Here is an 18,624-nt window from a genome sequence, read left to right as displayed (position 1 = left end):
CCGCCCAAACCCATGTCCATCAAGTTGGTGATGCCATCCAACCATCTCATCCTCTTTTGTCCTGGTCTCCTTATGCCCTCAATCTTTCCCAGCATCAGGGTCTTTTCAAATGAGTCAGCTCTTCGCATCAGGTGGCCAAAGTATTGGAGTTTCAGCTTCAACATCAGTCCTTCCAATGAACACCCAGGACTGATCTCCTTTAGAATGGACTGGTTGGATCTCCTTTCAGTCCAAGGGACTCTCAAGAGTCTTCTCCAACACCACAGTTCTAAAGCATCAATTCTTTGGTGCTCAGCTTTCTTTATAGTCCAACTCTCACATCCATACATGACCACTGGAAAAACCATAGCCTTGACTAGACGGACCTTTGTTGGCAAAGTAATGTCTCTGCTTTTTAATATGCTGTCTATGTTGGTCATAACTTTTCTTCCAAGGAGTGTCTTTTAATTTCATGGCTACAGTCACCATCTGCAGTGATTTTGGAGCCCAGAAAAATAAAGTCAGCCACTGTTTCCACTGTTTCCCCATCCATTTGCCATGAAGTGATGGGACTGGGTGCCATGATATTAGTTATCTGAATGTTGAGTTTTAAGCCAACTTTTTCACTCTCCTCTTTGACTTTCATCAAGAGGCTCTTTAGTTCTTCACTTTCTGCTATAAGGATGGTGTCATCTGCATATCTGAGGTTATTGATATTTCTCCCAGCAATCTTTATTCTAGCTTGTGCTTCCTCCAGCCCAGCGTTTCTCATGATGTACTCTGCATATAAGTTAAATAAGCAGGGTGACAATATACAGCCTTGACGTACTCCTTTTCCTATTTGGAACCAGTCTGTTGTTCCATGTCCGTTCTAACTATTGCTTCCTGACCCACATACAAATGTGTCAGGAGGCAGCTCAGGAGGTCTGGTATTCCCATTTTTTTAAGAACTTTCCACAGTTTGTTGTGATCCACACAAAGGCTTTCGCATGGTCAATGAAGCAGAAATAGATGTTTTTATGGAACTCTCTTGCTTTTGCAATGATCCAGCGGATGTTGGCAGTTTGATCTCTGGTTCCTCTGCCTTTTCTAAAACCAACTTGAACATCTGCAAGTTCAAGATTCACGTATTGGTGAAGCCTGGCTTGGAGAATTTTGAGCATTACTTTACTAGTGTGTGAGATGGGTACAATTGTGTGGTAGTTTGAGCATTCTTTGGCATTGCCTTTCTTTGGGATTGGAATGAAAACTGACCTTTTCCAGTCCTGTGGCCACTGCGGAATTTTCCAAATTTGCTGGCATATTGAGTGCAGCACTTTCACAGCATCATCTTTCAGGATTTGAAATAGCTCAACTGGAATTCCATCACCTCCACTAGCTTTATTCGTAGTGATGCTTCCTAATTCCCATTTGACTTCACATTCCAGGATATCTGGCTCTAGGTGAGTGATCACACCATCGTGATTATCTGGGTTATGAAGATCTTTTTTTATACAGTTCTTCTGTGTATTCTTGCCACCTCTTAATATTTTCTGCTTCTGTAAAGTCCTTATCATTTCTGTCCTTTATTGAGCCCATCTTTGCATGAAATGTTCCCTTGGTGTCTCTAATTTTCTTGAAGAGATCTCTAGTCTTTCCCATTGTATCGTTTTCCTCTATTTCTTTTCATTGATTGCTGAGGAATGCTTTCTTATCTCTCCTTGTTATTCTTTCGAACTCTGCATTCAAATGGTTATATCTTTCCTTTTCCCTTTTGCTTTTCGCTTCTCTTCTTTTCACAGCTATTTGTAAGGCCTCCTCAGACAGCCAATTTGCTTTTTTGCATTTCTTTTTCTTGGGTCAGTACCAAAATCAGATTGATTATATCTTTGCAGCGTAAGATAGAGAAGCTCTATGTAGTCAGAAAAAATAAGACCAGGAGCTGACTGTGGCTCAGATAATGAACTCCTTATTGCCGAACACAGACTTAAATTGAAGAAAGTAGGGAAAACTACTAGGCCATTAAGGTATGACCTAAATCAAATCCCCAATGATTGTATAATGGAAGTGATAATCAAGGGATCAGATCTGATAGAGTGTCTGAAGAACTATGGATGGAGGTTTATGATATTGTACAGGAGGCAGTGACCAAAACCATCCCTGAGAAAAAAGAAATTCAAAAGGACAAAATGGCCTTCTGGGGAGGCCTTACAAATAGCTAAGGAAAGAAGAGAAGCAAAAGGCAAAGGAGAAAAGGAAAGATACGCCCCCCTGAATGCAGAGTTCCAAAGACTAGCAAGGAGAGATAAGAAAGTCTTCCAAAGTGAACAATGCAAAGAAACATAAGAAAACAATAGAATGGGAAAGACTAGACATCTCTTCAAGAAAATTAGAGATACCAAGGGAACATTCCATGCAAAGATGGGCGTAATAAAAGACAGAAATGGTATGGATCTAACAGAATTAGAAGATTTTAAGTAAGGTGGCAAGAATACACAGAAAAACTATACAAAAAAAATATCTTAATGACCTGGATAACCACGATGGTGTGATCATTCACCTAGAGCCAAACATCTTGGAGTGTGAAGTCAAGTGGGCCTTAGGAAACATCACTGTGAACAAAGCTAGTGGAGGTGATAGAATGCCAGCTAGACTATTTCAGATCCTAAAAGATGATACTGTTTGTTAAAGTGCTTCAGTCAATATGCCAGCAAATTTGGAAAACTCAGCAGTGGCCACCGGACTGGAAAAGGTCAGTTTTCATTTCCAATCCCAAAGAAAGTAATGCCAAAAAATGTTCAAACTATCGCACAATTGCATTCATTTCACATGCTATCAAAGTGATACTCAAGTTCTCCAAGCCAGGCTTCCATAGTACATGAACTGAGAGCTTTCAGATGTTCAAGCTGGATTTAGAAAAGGGAGAGGAGCCAGAGATCAAATTGCCAACATCTGATGGATCATCAAAAAAGCAAGAGAATTCCAGAAAAACATCTACTTCTGTTTCATTGATTATTCTAAAGCCTTTGACTGTGTGGATCACAACAAACGATGGAAAATTATTAATTAGATGGGGCTGCCAGACCACTTTACCTGCCTTCTGAGAAACCTGTATGGATATCAGGAAGCAAAAGTTAACACCAAAGATGAAACAACAGACTGGTTCCAAATTGGGAAAGGAGTACATCAAGGCTGTATGTTGTCATTCTGCTTATTTAACTTATACGCAGAATACATCATGTGAAATGCCAGGCTAGATGAAACACAAACTGGAAGCAAGATTGTAAGGAGAAATATCAATAACCTCAGATATGCAGATGACACCACCCTTAGGGCAGACACTACCCTTATGGCAGACACCAAAGAAGAACTAATAGCCTCTTGATGAAGGTGAAAGAGGAGAGGGAAAAAGCTGGCATAAACTCAACATTCAAAAAACAAAGATCATGGCCTCCAGTTCCATCACTTTATGGCAGATAGATGTGGAAACAGGGACAGACTTTATTTTCATGTGTTCAAAGTCACTGCAGATGGTGAATGCAGTCACAAAATCCAAAGACACTCCTTGGTAGAAAAACTATGACAAACCTAGACAGTGTATTAAAAAGCAGAGACATTATTTTGCCAACAAAGGTCCATACAGTCAAGTGTATGGTTTTTCCAGTAATCATGTATGGATGTGAAAGTTGAACCATAAAGAAGGCTGATCTCTGAAGAACTGATGCTTTTGAACTATGGTGCTGGAGAAGACTCTTGGACTGCAAGGAGATCAAGCCAGTCAATCTGAATGGAAATTGATTCTGAATAATCATTAGAAGGACTGATGCTGAAGCTGAAGCTCCAATACATTGGCCACCTGATGTGAAGAGCCAGCTCATTAGAAAAGATGCTGGTCCAGGGAAAGATTGAAGGCAGGAGGAGAAGGGGACGACAGAGGATGAGATTGTTGGATGGCATCCCTTACTTGATGGACATGAGTTTGAGCAAGCTCTGGGAGATGGTGAAGAATAGGAAAGCCTGACATGTTGCATCCATGGGATCACAAAAAGTTGGCCATGACTGAGTAACTGAATGACAACAAATATAATTCACTGCCAAAATTAGCAAATGTGACTTTATGAGGGGATTAAGGGAGAGAGATATTAAGCACTGTGGATGGTGACTGCAGCCATGAAATTAAAAGACGCTTGTTCCTTGAAGGAAAGCTACGACAATCTGAGACAACATATTAAAAAGCAGAGACATCATTTTGCTGACAGAGTTCCATATTGTCAAATCTGTGGTTTTTCCAATAGTCAGGTATGGATTTGAGACTGGGACCATAAAGAAGGCTGAGTGCAGAGGAATTGATGCTTTGAAATTGTGATGCTGGAGAAGACATGATGTCCTTGGGCTACAAGGAGATCAAACCAGTCAGTCCTAAAGGAAATCAACCTTGAATATTCATTGGAAGGACTGATGCTGAAGCTCCAATACTTTGCCCAGCTGATGTGAAGAGCCAACTCATTTGGAAAGACCTTGACGCTGGGAAAGATTGAAGGCAGGAGAAGGGGGTGGCAGAGGATGTGATGGTTAGATAACATCACCAACTCACTGGACATGAATTTGAGCAAACTCTGGGAGATAGTGGAGGAAAGGGAAGCCTGCATGCTGCAGTCCATGGGGTCGCAAAGAGTTGGACACGACTTTGTGACTGAACAACTGCAATATTACTTTTTTAAAAAAATTTATTTATTTACTTATTTGGCTGTGTTGGGTCTTAGTGCCACATCTTTAGTTGTGACATGTAAATTCTTAGTTCAGCATGTGGGTTCTAGTTCCTCAACCACTGTTCGACCCCAGGCCCCCTTCCTTGGGAGCACAGTGTCTTAGCCACTGGACCACCAGGGAAGTGCCCAATATTACTTTAAATTGACCAGTTTGAATACTTTCTAGTAACAGAATTAGGGCTTGGAGGGAAAACTTGCAAGGACAGAAGATCTACTTAATATAAAGCTAGAAATTATGACCTTTTCCAATCAAGATAGTGTCTGAAATACTTCATGTCTGCACACGTGTGTGTGTGTGTTCATGTGTGTCTTTGAGTGTGTTTAGTAAGAGGGAGGGAAAAAAGGTAGGGAAAGATAATACTTAATACTGGAAATATTTTAAAATGAGATTGATAAACTAAATATTACTATACCACCTTACCAGTTAATAAAAAAGCTATGATTGTTTGTATTTATCTTTGATCAATAAGTAGTAATAAAAGTTCCAGGATATTATAAACAAAGCTCTGAGTATATGACTAAGCCCCAGTTCCTTTTCTGCACTGTGAGAAAAAATACAAGAAAGCATATCCTTAATCTGTATTTGCATAGTCTAAAGAAAATTATTGTGTTGTTAAATATTTTTAAAGTGCCTTTTTCTTTGCTGTTTTTCCCAGGGACAGAAAAATAATTGGTTCTGATTATAATTGCTGGATATTATGAAGCACTATCCAGCCGAAAGTCAACAAAATGAAATGTTTTAGTTAAGATGTTAGATTATTTTTTGAAGTATTTTTATAATTGGAAATTCATTGTATATGTTTGTCTTGAGGAATACTTAATTAGGAAGAGGGATTAAGCATAACTTCCTGATTTCATGCTGTTTTCAAGTGTGATTTATCTGTTTTTTAGGTACCCAAAGGCTTACCTTACTTCTCTGTGGATTTTGGCCTCCAGGGAGGGTTTGCCCATGTCATTGAAGATCAGCACAAATTCCCACATTACTTTGGAAAGGTATGCTCACAGATTGGTAAAATTTCAGAATTTAGCCATTTTGTCACATTGCTTTTGAAGGGAAATAACTTTGGGCACAATGTACAGTGAAGTTGGTGACTGTTGTAAAACCCAGTTTTCAGAGGGAGTACCCAGAAGCTATTAAGAAATATATACCAGGATATTTATAACAATCAGGAATGTTACTTTGGAACCAAACGGTTTGTTGACAGTGTCAGCAGTGACTGTAGTGTTTTCCTGTGGAGACAGCCAGGCTTGTGCTGAGAATGATAATTGATAATGATGATAACCTATTCATTGAGGATTTACAGTGAGCCTGGTAATGTTCTTAGCACTCATTTAATGCTCATAATAACACTATCATGTAGACATTTTATACTTTCATTTTATAGATGTTGAAACCAATCTATATTTTATAGATGTTGAAACCAATATAACTTCCCCAGGATCATGTGCTAGTAAGTGACAGACCAAGGGGTGCATAAGCTCTTGGTTGAACTAGAAAACAAATGATCTCACAGATTCGTTTATAACTAAGTACTGTACGCTCCTAGAAGAATATAGCACTCATTTCACACAGTTTCTGGTCAGATACTAGAGTGTAGATCTTTCAGTTGCTAGTAGATTCTTTCCATTACTACAGATTGTCTTCTAGGGGTGTAGTCCTTAAATTTAAGTTCTTTTGAATATCTGGGAAGTATGTAAGTTAGTATCAGGGCCTAGAATGAAATTAATGTAGCCATGGGAGCAATCAAAAGAAGTTTGGGCAATAACAGCTCAAGAAAGTAACCTTTCAATCTAGTGTAAGTCAGGCCTTTCTCTCTAAATTAGAGGAGCCTAGATGAACTTTGTCCATGGTTCCCTGTTCTTCCTACCCACTTTCATCCCCTGTGTCAGATCATTTTCTACAATGATTAGGGACCTGTGAGCAGTTTGGACTCATAATTTTTTATACTGTTGTCCTTAAAGGCTAACGAGAGACTCCAAATCACGTTCATCTATGAACTGTTGAAATACGTTTTAGAAACTTGTCTGAGAGAATATCTTTTCCCAGAGTTAACTAGAAAGAAATTAGTTTTCATTACTCTGAAAAACATTGTTAAATTTCAGTAGAGTTTTATAACTCAGAAATTTTATGACTCTGCTTTTATTTAAAAAAATGATTCTAGTAAAAATGAAGTAAATACCTAGTTTTTAACTTGCCTAAGTTTAATTGGGAGATTGTCCTCCTTCAAATATTATGCACATGTTATGATTTATATGATACTGTTTTAGTGTTGAAAACTTTTAGTTAGCGTTACAGTGCTAATCCATTTTCCTCGAAATTTCTTTCCAAGAAAAAGCCTATGTACGCACAAACTCCCTTCAGCCTGCAGTTGTTTAGACAGCAAGAAGGACTGGTCTCTTTACATTAATATTTGCTTTGGTAACAGAACAAGGATCAATCCTTGTAGTATGTGTGCCTTAATGGTACACATGAGACAAAACTTGATGTTTTATAGAAAATTTTAGGTCAAATTTTAGAAAAATTTAGGTCAATAAAGCTAGGCTTTCTTAAACTACATGGCTAGTGATTGGCTGATGCTAAGAAACTCTTGCATTAAATTTGTCCTCTTTTTACACTATGTCTCTCTTGGCCCCTTTACTTCCTTTACCCAACGAAGAGATTTCCTTTTCCATGAAGCTTTTCTTGATATATCCAGCAAATAGAATCTCCTTTCTTTTTGAGTCTCTATATAGTCTACTTTGGCATTTACCTTATTCTGCTTTATAAGACAGTCCTTTATGTAGTTGGGTTATTATTGTGGCTCCCACCACAGCTCTGCATTCTATTATGAGTTTTCTGAAGACAGAGAAATGTGTGTTAGTTATTTCTGTATCACCTACAGTATTTGGCCATTGCTTGTATATAGTAGATCCCTTCATTAATAGAGTGTTTGTTAAGATGAAGAACCTATGTCTTAGAGCAATTACATCCAAGGTCTTAACAGTCCTGTAGACCTAGACTGAATATGCAGAATTCTACCTCGAGCCCAGAGTTTTCCTGTATTACCATACTTCTCTTCCTTGAAGCATTATAAATCTCCCCCATATCTTTCTGTATATGGATACTCACTATCATGCATCTGTCCTCAGTCACTAAGTCACCTCCAACTCTTTTGTGACCCCATGGACTGTAGCCTGCCAGACTCTTCTGTCCATGGGATTTCCCAGGCAAGAATACTGGAGTGAGTTCTTTTTACTTCTCCAGGGGATCTTCGTGACCCAGGGATCAAACCAGCATCACCTGCATTGGCAGGAGGGTTCTTTGCCACTGAACCACCAGAGAAACCCACTCACTCTCATAAATTTAATTAATCTCTATAGCTGATATCATAGGAACAGGAAGACAATCGTGAAAGAAATTATCTAGAATAATAAGCAGACCATTGAAAATATATTATTTCAGGACTTGGGAATATGGCTTTTTAAATGAAGGTGATTATAATTTTTAATTATTGGTTTACATGGATTGGTACTAAAATATGATTTCATTTCTTAAAAAAAGATCTCCAGCTAATAGAAGAAACTGGCTTTTAAATATATTGGATAGTAGAGAGAATATTAGCCTAAGATTAAACTGTAGTTGAACAATCAAGTTTATAATTGCTACATGTTGGTCAACTTTTTCTTCAGACTTTCTTACCAGAGCAGCTAATAAGGACCAAATTAATTAAATTTCATTCTCTCTTCTTCCCCTTTGCTGCTGTCTGATAGATGTACTAAGAAGCAACAAAATGGACAAATTATTTGACAGGAGACACAACTAAGGACCCTTGGAATCACAGGGTTTACATAGTTAGAATTAAATGAAAACAAGTTTTGTTTGTTTGTTTTTAACTTGAAACTAATATTTATATAAAATGTAAGCATCCTTGCAGAGAAGGACTTAATATTGTATTTAGTAACATAATAAACAGGAATAGCTTGATTCCTATTTTTCAGTCTTTATACATGTATGTGTGTGTATTTTTCTCATTCTTTAAAAGGAAATCATTGGTGGCATGCTGGATATAGAACCAAGAGTTTGGAGGAAAGGGATGCGAGAAAGCTTTGAAGATCAGAGGAAGAAAGCACTGCAGTTTGCTCAGTGGTGGAAACCATTTGACTTCACCGGAAGTAAAAAATGTTGAGGCAAAGCTTTCATTTTTTATTTCCTTTTTGGATTTCTTTCAGTTTTATTTCCATTGCATCTAGCTAAACAACTAACCATCAGGTAATAGAAAAAGAGTGTCAGGATCTAGGTTTCTGACAACTCTACATCACTGAACTGTATTGGTTTCCTTCACCACCTGCTCCTGTGGACTGCATTGTAGTAACCATGGAGACCAGTTATGTTGGGTGACCTGTTCATGTTCTGTTCTGTACCTGTGTCTTCATGTTCTAAACTGTTTAGTTAATCTGTAGAAAGACTTTTCTGAAGAATTATCTAGGAACTATTGCAAATCATTGGTTCAAATGGAAATGGCTCTACTTCAAGTTTCTTAAGTCTACTGACTAGCTTCTTTTGCATTTAAACTAAAACTTGGCATATTTAGTGATAATTGAAATTTCTTTTCACAGTGTTTTATAGAAGCTCTTACTTTTCTTCCAATACCATATATATCATTGCTATTCTTTTTATTAGAGGAAAAAAGAATGTCTCCAATAATAAATAATTAAATGAATTATATAATACATTCGTAATTTGTTTTTATTTCTGCAGTTTTAAATAGTGTGTTTGAATTTTGGTGATTTTACATGTACTGTCCAAAAATCACAGTTTATAGTCATTTGGGGTTTCTGTGAAAGTTAAAAATTTTAGCCAAGTCATCATTTTGGGGTTGTATTGATTATTACAAAATATTAAGTAATAAGTAATGTGTGTATTTTTAAGTGGCAGGAGCACATTCTGTTGTCCCATTTGATCTAAGGTTCTTCATATTCTTTTATGCTTACACTTGGTATGAAGAGAAAAAACTGATAAGTATAAGACATGGCCATCATCTCCAAGAGTGTTGCTACTTTATTTTTTACATGGAAGATATTTTTGTAGTCACCCTTTTTCAAAGATGTTGATTTTTTGGAGCCAAACCTTGACATTTTGTCATGAAATGTTGAATATTTAAAATCAATGTGACATGTACTCTAGAGTAACTCATAACCAGACAGTTATTTTTAATATTGATATCTTTCTTTAGTATTTTGAAAAAGGAAATGTTTATGTTTTATCTCAAGTTTTAAAATTTTAATAAAAGTTGGAAGTTTAATCATTTCAAATTCTCAGTATTTGCAAATTGCATTTAAGTCTTTTTTATCAAATTGATAATTGACAGTATAAATTTTATTTATTGCTGTTTTCAGACTATTTTGGCCTTGCTACAAAGTCTCAGAGATATCTTTAACATTCTTTATTTAATGAGTGTGTTAACAAACATTTGTTTACAGGGCATTTTATTGCATACTGGTAGTACAAAAATAAAAAATGCTTCAGTTCAGTCGCTCAGTTGTGTCTGACTCTGGGACCGCATGGACCGTAGCACGCTGGGCCTGCCTGTCCATCACCAACTTCCGGAGTTTACCCAAACTCATGTCCATTGACTCGGTGATGCCATCCAGCCATCTCATCCTCTGTCGTCCCCTTCTCCCACCTTCAATCTTTCCCAGCATCAGGGTCTTTTCCAGTGAGTCAACTCTTCACATCAGGTAGCCAAAGTATTGGAGTTTCAGCTTCAGCATCAGTCCTTCCAATGAATATTTAGGACTGATTTCTTTTACGATGGTCTGGTTGGATCTCCTTGCAGTCCAAGGGACTCTCAAGAGTCTTCTCCAACACCACAGTTCAAAAGCATCAATTTTTCAGCACTCAACTTTCTTTAAGGTCCAACTCTCACATCCATACATGACCACTGGAAAAACCATAGCCTTGACTAGAAGGACCTTTGTTGGCAAAGTAATGTCTCTGCTTTTTAATATGCTGTCTAGGTTGGTCATAACTTTTCTTCCAAGGAGTAAGCATCTTTTAATTTCATGGCTGCATTCACTGTCTGTAGTGATTTTGGAGGCCCCCCAAAATAAAGTGTCACTGTTTCCCCTGTTTCCATATCTGTTTGTCATGAAGTGATGGGACTGGATGCCATGTTCTTAGTTTTCTGAATGTTGAGCTTTAAGCCAACTTTTTCACTCTCCACTTTCACTTTCATCAAGAGGCTCTTTAGTTCATCGTAACTTTCTGCCAGAAGAGTGGTGTCATCTGCATATTTGAGGTTATTGATATTCCTCCTGGCAGTCTTGATTCTAGCTTGTACTTTATCCAGTCAGGCATTTCTCATGATGTACTCTGCATATACATTAAATAAGCAGGGTGACAATATACAGCCTTGACGTACTCTTTTTCCTATTTGGAACCAGTCTGTTGTTCCACGTCCAGTTCTAACTGTTGCTTCCAGACCTGCATACAGATTTCTCAAGAGGCAGATCAGGTGGTCTGGTATTCCCATCTCTTGAAGAATTTTCCACAGTTTATGGTGATCCACACTGTAAAATCTTTGGCATAGTCAATAAAGCAGAAATAGACATTTTTATGGAACTCTCTTGCTTTTTCAGTGATCCAGCAGATGTTGGCAGTTTCATCTCTGGTTCCTCTGCCTTTTCTAAAACCACCTTGAACATCTGGAAGTTCATGGTTCACATATTGTTGAAGCCTGGCTTGGAAAATTTTGAGCATTACTTGACTAGCATGTGAGATGAGTGCAGTTGTATGGAGGTTGGAGCATTGTTTGGCATTGCCTTTCTTTGGGATTGAAATGAAAACTGACCTTTTCCAGCCCTGTGGCCACTGCTGAGTTTTCCAAACTTGCTGGCATATTGAGTGCAGCACTTTCACAGTATCATCTTTTAGATTTGAAATAGCTCAACTGGAATTCCATCACCTCCACTGGCTTTGTTCGTAGTGATGCTTCCTAATGCCCACTTGACTTCACAGTCCAGCATGTCTGCCTCTAGGCTAGTGATCACACCATTATGGTTATCTGGATCATGCAGATCTTTTTTGTATAGTTCTTTTGTGTATTACTGCTACCTCTTCTTAATATCTTCTGCTTCTGTTAGGGCCATACCATTTCTGTCCTTTATCGAGCCCATCTTTGCATGAAATGTTCCTTTGGTATATCTAATTTTCTTGAGGTCTCTAGTCTTTCCCATTCTATTGTTTTCCTCTATTTCTTTGCATTGATAACTGAAGAAGTCTTTCTTATTTCTCCATGCTGTTTTGTGCAACTCTGCATTCAAATGGGTATATCTTTCCTTTCCTCCTTTGCCTTTCGCTTCTCTTCTTTTCACAGCTATTTGTAATGCTCCGCAGACAACCATTTTGCCATTTTGCGATTCTTTTTGGGGGGATGATCTTGATACCTGCTTCCTGTACATTATCACAAACCTCCATCCATAGTTCTTTAGGCACTCTGTATATCAGATCTAATTCCTTGAATATATTTGTCACTTCCATTGTATAATCTTAAGGGATTTGATTTAGGTCATCCTGAATGGTCTAATGGTTTTCCCTACTTTCTTCAATTTAAGTCTGAATTTGGGAATAAAGAGTTCATGATTTGAGCCACAGTCAACTCCCAGTCTTGTTTTTGCAGACTCTATAGAGTTCTCCATCTTTGGCTGCAAAGAATATAATCGAAATGATTTTGGTGTTGACCATCTGGTGATGTCTATATGTAGAGTCTTCTCTTGTGTTGTTGGAAAAGGGTGTTTGCTTTGACCATTGCATTCTCTTTGCAAAACTCTGTTAGCCCATGCCCGGCTTCATTTTGTACTCCAAAGCCAAATTTGCCTGTTACTCCAGGTATCTCTTGACTTCCTACTTTTGCATTCCAGTCTCCTGTGATGAAAGGACATTTTTTTTGAGTGTTAGTTCTAGAGAGTCTTATAGGTCTTCATAGAACTGTTCAACTTCACCTTCTTCAGCATTAGTGGATGGGGCATAGACTTGGATTACTGTGATATTGAATGGTTTGCCTTGGAAACAAACAGAGATCATTCTGTTATTTTTAGATTGCACCGAAGTACTGCATTTCAGATTCTACTGGTGACTATGTGGGCTACTCCCATTTCTTCTATTTTTTGATTGAGACATTTGTTTTTCTGGTATTGAGCTGCATGTGTGAGTTGCTTACATATGTTGGAAATTAATTCTTTGTCTGTTACTTCTTCTGGTATTATTTTCTCACATTCTAAATGCTGCTTGTTTCACCTTGCTTATAGTTTCCTTTGTTGTTCAGAAGTTTTTAAATTTAATTAGATTCCATTTGTTTATTTTTTGTTTTTATTTTCATTACTCTGGGAGGTGTATCATAGAGGAACTTGCTGTGATTTATGTCATAGAGTGTTAAGCCTATGTTTTCCTCTAAGAGTTTAATAGTTTCTTGTCATACATTTAGATCTTTAATTCATTTTGAGTTTATTTAGGTGTATGTTAGAAAGTGTTCTAGTTTCATTCTTTTACTGGTGTTTGACCAGTTTCCCAGCATGGGTTGTTAAAGAGATTGTCTTTTCTGCATTGTATATTTTTGCCTACTTGTCAAAGTTAAGGTGTCTGTTGGTGTATGGATTTATCTCTGGACTTTTTTTGTTGTTCCATTGATCTATATTTCTTTGTGCCAGTACCATACTGTCTTGATGACTGAAGCTTTTTGAAAGTGAAAATGAAAGTTGCTTAGTTGTGTCCAACTCTTTGTGACCCCATGGACCATACAGTCCGTGGAATTCTCCAGGCCAGAATACTGGAGTCGGTAGCCTATCCCTTCTCCACAGGATCTTCTCAACCCAGGTATCGAACCCAGATCTCCTGTATTGCAGGCGGATTCTTTACCAGCTGAGCCAAAAGAGAAGCCCTTGTGGCTAATACGTATCTCTGGGCTTTCTATTTTGTTCCATTGATCTATATTTCTGTCTTTGTGCCAGTACCACACTGTCTTAATGACTGTAGCTTTGTAGTATAGTCTGAAGTCAGGCAGGTTGATTCCTCTAGTTCAGAGAACAAGAACAAATAATTTAAAAATTTGTATGGAAATACAAAAAACCTCAAATAGCCAAAGCAATCTTGAGAAAAAAGAATGGAACTAGAGAAATCAACCTGCTTGACCAATACTATTGGTAGCTAATAGGAATTGCGTTGAATCTATAGATTTCTTTGAGTAGCGTACTCATTTTCACTATATTGATTCTTCTGATCCACAGACATGGTATATTTCTCCATCTATTTGTGTCATCCTTGATTTATTTCATCAGTATTTTACAGTTTTCTATATGTAGGGCTTTTGTTTCTTGGCGTAAGTTTATTCCTAAGTATTTTATTCTTTTTGTTGTAATGGTGAATGGGATTGTTTCTTTAATTTCTTTTTCTGTATATTTTATATCCTGCAACTTTAGTATATTCGTTGATTAGCTCTAGTAATTTTCTGGTGGTGTCTTTAGGGTTTTCTCTGTAGAGAATCATGTCATCTGCAAATAGTGAGAATTTTACTTCTTTTTCTCCAATCTGGATTCCTTTTATTTGTTTATTTTTTTCCTTCTCTGATTGCTGTGGCTAGGACTTCCAATACTATGTTAAATAGTAGTGGTGAGAGTGGGCACCCTTGTCTTGTTCCTGATTTTAGAGGAAGTGCTTTCAGTTTTTCACCATTGAGGATAATGTTTGCTGTGCCTTTGTCATATATGGCTTTTATTTTGTTGAGGGATATTCCTTCTATGCATGCTTTCTGGAGAGTTTTTATCATAGATTGGTGCTGAATTTTGTCTAATGCTTTCTCTGCATCTATTGAGATAACCATATGGTTTTTATCTTTCAATTTGTTAATACAGTGTATCACATTGATTCATTTGTGAATATTGAAGAATCCTTGCATCCCTGGGATAAAGCCCACTTGGTCATGATGTATGATCTTTTTAATATGTTGTTGGGTTCTGTTTGCTAGAATTTTGTTGAGGGTTTTTGCATCTATGTTCATCAATGATATTGGCCTGTAGTTTTCTTTTTTGTGGCATCTTTGTCTGGTTTTGGTATTAGGGTGATGGTGGCCTCATAGAATGAATTTGGAAGTTTACCTTCCTCTGCAGTTTTATGGAAGAGTTTGAGTAGGATAGGTGTTGCTGCTGCTACTGCTGCTAAGTCGCTTCAGTTGTGTCCGACTCTATGCGACCCCAGAGACCGCAGCGCAGCAGGCTCCCCCGTCCCTGGGATTCTCCAGGCAAGAACACTGGAGTGGGTTGCCATTTCCTTCTCCAATGTATGAAAGTGGAAAGTGAAAGTGAAGTCACTCAATCGTGTCCGACTCCTAGCGACCCCATGGACTGCAGCCTACCAGGCTCCTCCATCCATGGGATTCTCCAGGCAAGAACACTGGAGTGGGTTGCCATTTCCTTCTCCAATGTATGAAAGTGGAAAGTGAAAGTGAAGTCACTCAGTCGTGTCTGACTCCTAGCGACCCCATGGACTGCAGCCTACCAGGCTCCTCCATCCATGGGATTTTCCAGGCAAGAATACTGGAGTGGGGTGCCATTGCCTTCTCCGAGGATAGGTGTTAGCTCTTCTCTAAATTTTTGGTAGAATTCAGCTGTGGCGCCATCTGGACCTGGGCTTTTGTTTGTTGCAAAATTTTTGATTATAGGTTCGATTTCTTTTATGGGTCTGTTAAGATTTTCTATTTCTTCCTGGTTCAGTATTGGAAGGCTATACTTTCCTAAGAATTTGTCCATCTCTTCCACATTGTCCATTTTATTGGCATGTAATTGCTCATAGCAGTCTCATGATCTTTTATATTTCTGTGTTGTCTTTTGTGATTTCTCCATTTTCACTTCTGATTTTATTGATTTGGTTCTTCTCCCTTTTTTTCTTGATGAGTCTGGCTAATGGTTTGTCTATTTTAATTATCTTCTTAAAGAACCAGCTTTTAGTTTTGTTGATTTTTGCTATAATCTTCATTTCTTTTTCATTTATTTCTGCTCTGATATTTATGATTTCTTTCCTTCTACTAACTTTGGGGTTCTTCTTTTATTTCTAGTTGCTTTAGATGTAAAGTTAGGTTGTTTATGTGATGTTTCTCTTGTTTCTTGAGGTAGGCTTATATTGCTATGAATCTCCCTCTTAGCACTTCTGTTACTGAATCCCATAGGTTTGGGTTGTCCTGTTTTCATTCTCAGTTGTTTCTATGCATGTTTTTATTTCCTTTTTGATTTCTCCTATGATCTGTTGGTTATCAGAATCATGTTGTTTAACCTCCATATCTTTGTATTTTTAATAGTTTTTTCCCTGTAGTTGACATCTAATCTTACCTCATTGGGATCGGAAAAGATGCTTGAAATGGTCAATTTTTTTTTTTTTTTTAAATTTTACTGAGGCTAGATTTATGGTCCAGGATGTGATCTCCCCTGGAGAATATTCCATGTCCACTTGAGAAAAAGGTGAAAACCTTTTTTGGGGGCAGGCAAAATGCCCTATAGACATCAGTTAGGTCTAACTGGTCCATTGTATCATTTAGAGTGTGGGTTTCCTTGCTAATTTTCTGTTTGGATGATCAATTCATAGGTTTGAGTGGGGTATTAAGGTCCCCCACTATTATTGTGTTACTGTTAATTTTCCCTTTCATACTTAGCATCTGCCTTACATATTGACATGCTCCTCTGTTGGGTGCATATATATTTATAATTGTTATACCTTTTTCTTGGATTGATCCTTTGATCATTTTAACTTTCTTTGTCTCTTATCATGGTCTTTATTTCAAAGTCTATTTTATCAGATATCTGCTACTCCTTCTTTCTTTCTGTCCCCATTTGCATGAAATATCTTTTACCAGCCCTTCACTTTCAGTCTGTATGTGTCCCTGGGTTTGAGGTGGGTCTCTTAAAGACAGCATATATAAGGTCTTGTTTTTGTATCCACTTGGCCAGTCTTTGTCTTTTGGTTGGAGCATTTAGCTCATTTACATTTAAGGTAATTATTGATAAGTATGATCCTGTTACCACTTACTTTGTTGTTTTGAGTTCATTTTTATAAACCTTTACTGTGTTTCCTGTGTAGAGAAGATCCTTTAGCATTTGTTGAAGAGCTGGTTTGGTGGTGCTGAATTCTCTCAGCTTTTTCTTGTTTGTAAAGCTTTTGATTTCTCCTTCACATCTGAATGAGATCCTTTCTGGGTAGAGTAATCTTGGTTGTAGGTTTTTCTCTTTCATCACTTTAAGCATGTCCTGCCATGCCCTTCTGGCCTGGAGAGTTTCTATTGAAAGATCAGCTGTTATCCCTATGGGGATCCCCTTGTGTGTTATTTGTTGCTTTTCCCTTGCTGCTTTTAATATTTTCTCTTTGTGTTTGATCTTTGTTAGTTTTATTAATATTTGTCTTGGGGTGTTTCACCCTGGGTTTATCCTGTTTTGGACTCTCTGGGTTTCTTGGACTTGGGTGGCCATTTCCTTCCGCATATTAGGGAAGTTTTCAACTACTATCTGCTCAAGTATTTTCTTATGCCCTTTGTTTTTGTCTTCTTCTGGGACACCTGTCATTCGAATGTTGGAGCATTTTACATTGTTCCAGAGGTCTGTGAAGGTGTCCTTATTTCTTCTCTCTTTTTTTTTTTTTTTCTTTTTTCCTCTCTGCTTCATTTATTTCCACCATTCTATTTTCCATGTCACTTATCCTGTCTTCTGCCTTAATTAGTCTACTAATGTTTCCCTCTAGAGTGCTTTTGATCTTAGTTATTGCATTATTCATTGTTGACTGATTTTTCTTTATTTCTTCTAGGTCCTTGTTAAACATTTCTTGCATCTTCTCAATTCTTGTCTCTAGTCTATTTATCTGTAGATCCATTTTGTTTTCAAGATTTTGGATCATCTTTACTATCATTATTCTGAATTCTTTTTCAGATAGACTCCCTATCTCCTCCTCTTTTGTTTGGTTTGGTGGTGTTTTTTTTTTTTTTTTTATCCCTTCACCTGCTGAATATTTCTTTGCCTTTTTAAAAGAGGTTTCAAGATAATATTTATTTCTTAAAAGTTAACATGTGCATAATAGGAAACCAAAAAACAAAAGAAGCAAAATACAAAGTCATTAATAATCACAAGCAGTTTAACCATTTGACATGTCCCTCTAGGTCTCATTTGTGTATTTTCACAATTAAGCATCCATTTTTATGTAATTAAGATAATACAGTTATTTATCTTGCCGTCCATTTCAAAGTCCCAAAGCTATGAGTATTTTGATAACCAAGAATACACTACACCAACTCAATCTGGAAGGAAAAAATATATAATCTTGCCTTTCTTGGCAACAAAAATTTCAAAGACAAAAATGACAACAGGCCTCTATATAAACATATTGGCAGAGCTATGATTAAAATATTACATTCCCTTAATGTTCAACTAAAAATGAGACATAAAGCAACAGAGTACACAAAGTATAGTGCTCCTAAGAGGATTCATCATCCGATCTAAACTATTAAGGTTTTAGCAAGGAGGTATGTTTCTGCTGAGTTGTTTAACAGTGCATTCCTGCAGTACAGCCAAGGGATGCACACATCAATGGTTATCATCAAAAGATAAACATGAACACATCCACCTACAGCCCTTCCTCTATGCTTCCTTCCACCCCTGAGCTGCCAACCTAAATGAACAAGTCCTGATGTACATTGCTTAAAGACAGTTTAATAATTCCAGGTCCAAGATGCTGCCTTTTTTAAAAAATCAATTATAATAAAGATATTTACAAATTGATTAATAAAGGAGTTCTATTTTTTATCATACACTGTCATCTCAGGACATCTAAAAAGCCTAGATGTTGCAAAATAATGAACCTTGTCCTCAATAATAGGTACTTCACAAAAAT

General features: G+C 37.3%; 1 protein-coding gene across 3 annotated transcripts in view; it reads left to right on the top strand.

Annotated features, from left to right (window-relative positions):
* CWF19L2 (CWF19 like cell cycle control factor 2) overlaps positions 1–10,019 on the top strand; it is a 144,512-nt gene extending 134,493 nt beyond the window's left edge. For all 3 annotated transcript variants that reach the window (XM_027563860.1, XM_027563861.1, XM_027563859.1), the window contains 2 exons: positions 5,619–5,720; positions 8,750–10,019. In XM_027563860.1, the coding sequence (XP_027419661.1) occupies positions 5,619–5,720; positions 8,750–8,893 (246 nt within the window). In that variant the 3' untranslated portion in view covers positions 8,894–10,019. The remainder of the gene's footprint in view (positions 1–5,618; positions 5,721–8,749) is intronic.
* Positions 10,020–18,624: the final 8,605 nt, after the last annotated feature.

Source organism: Bos indicus x Bos taurus, chromosome 15 (assembly GCF_003369695.1).
Source record: "Bos indicus x Bos taurus breed Angus x Brahman F1 hybrid chromosome 15, Bos_hybrid_MaternalHap_v2.0, whole genome shotgun sequence".
In the NCBI taxonomy this organism is placed as follows: domain Eukaryota; kingdom Metazoa; phylum Chordata; class Mammalia; order Artiodactyla; family Bovidae; genus Bos; species Bos indicus x Bos taurus.
Note: the sequence above shows the minus strand (reverse complement) of the source record. Positions and strands in the feature narration are given on the sequence as shown.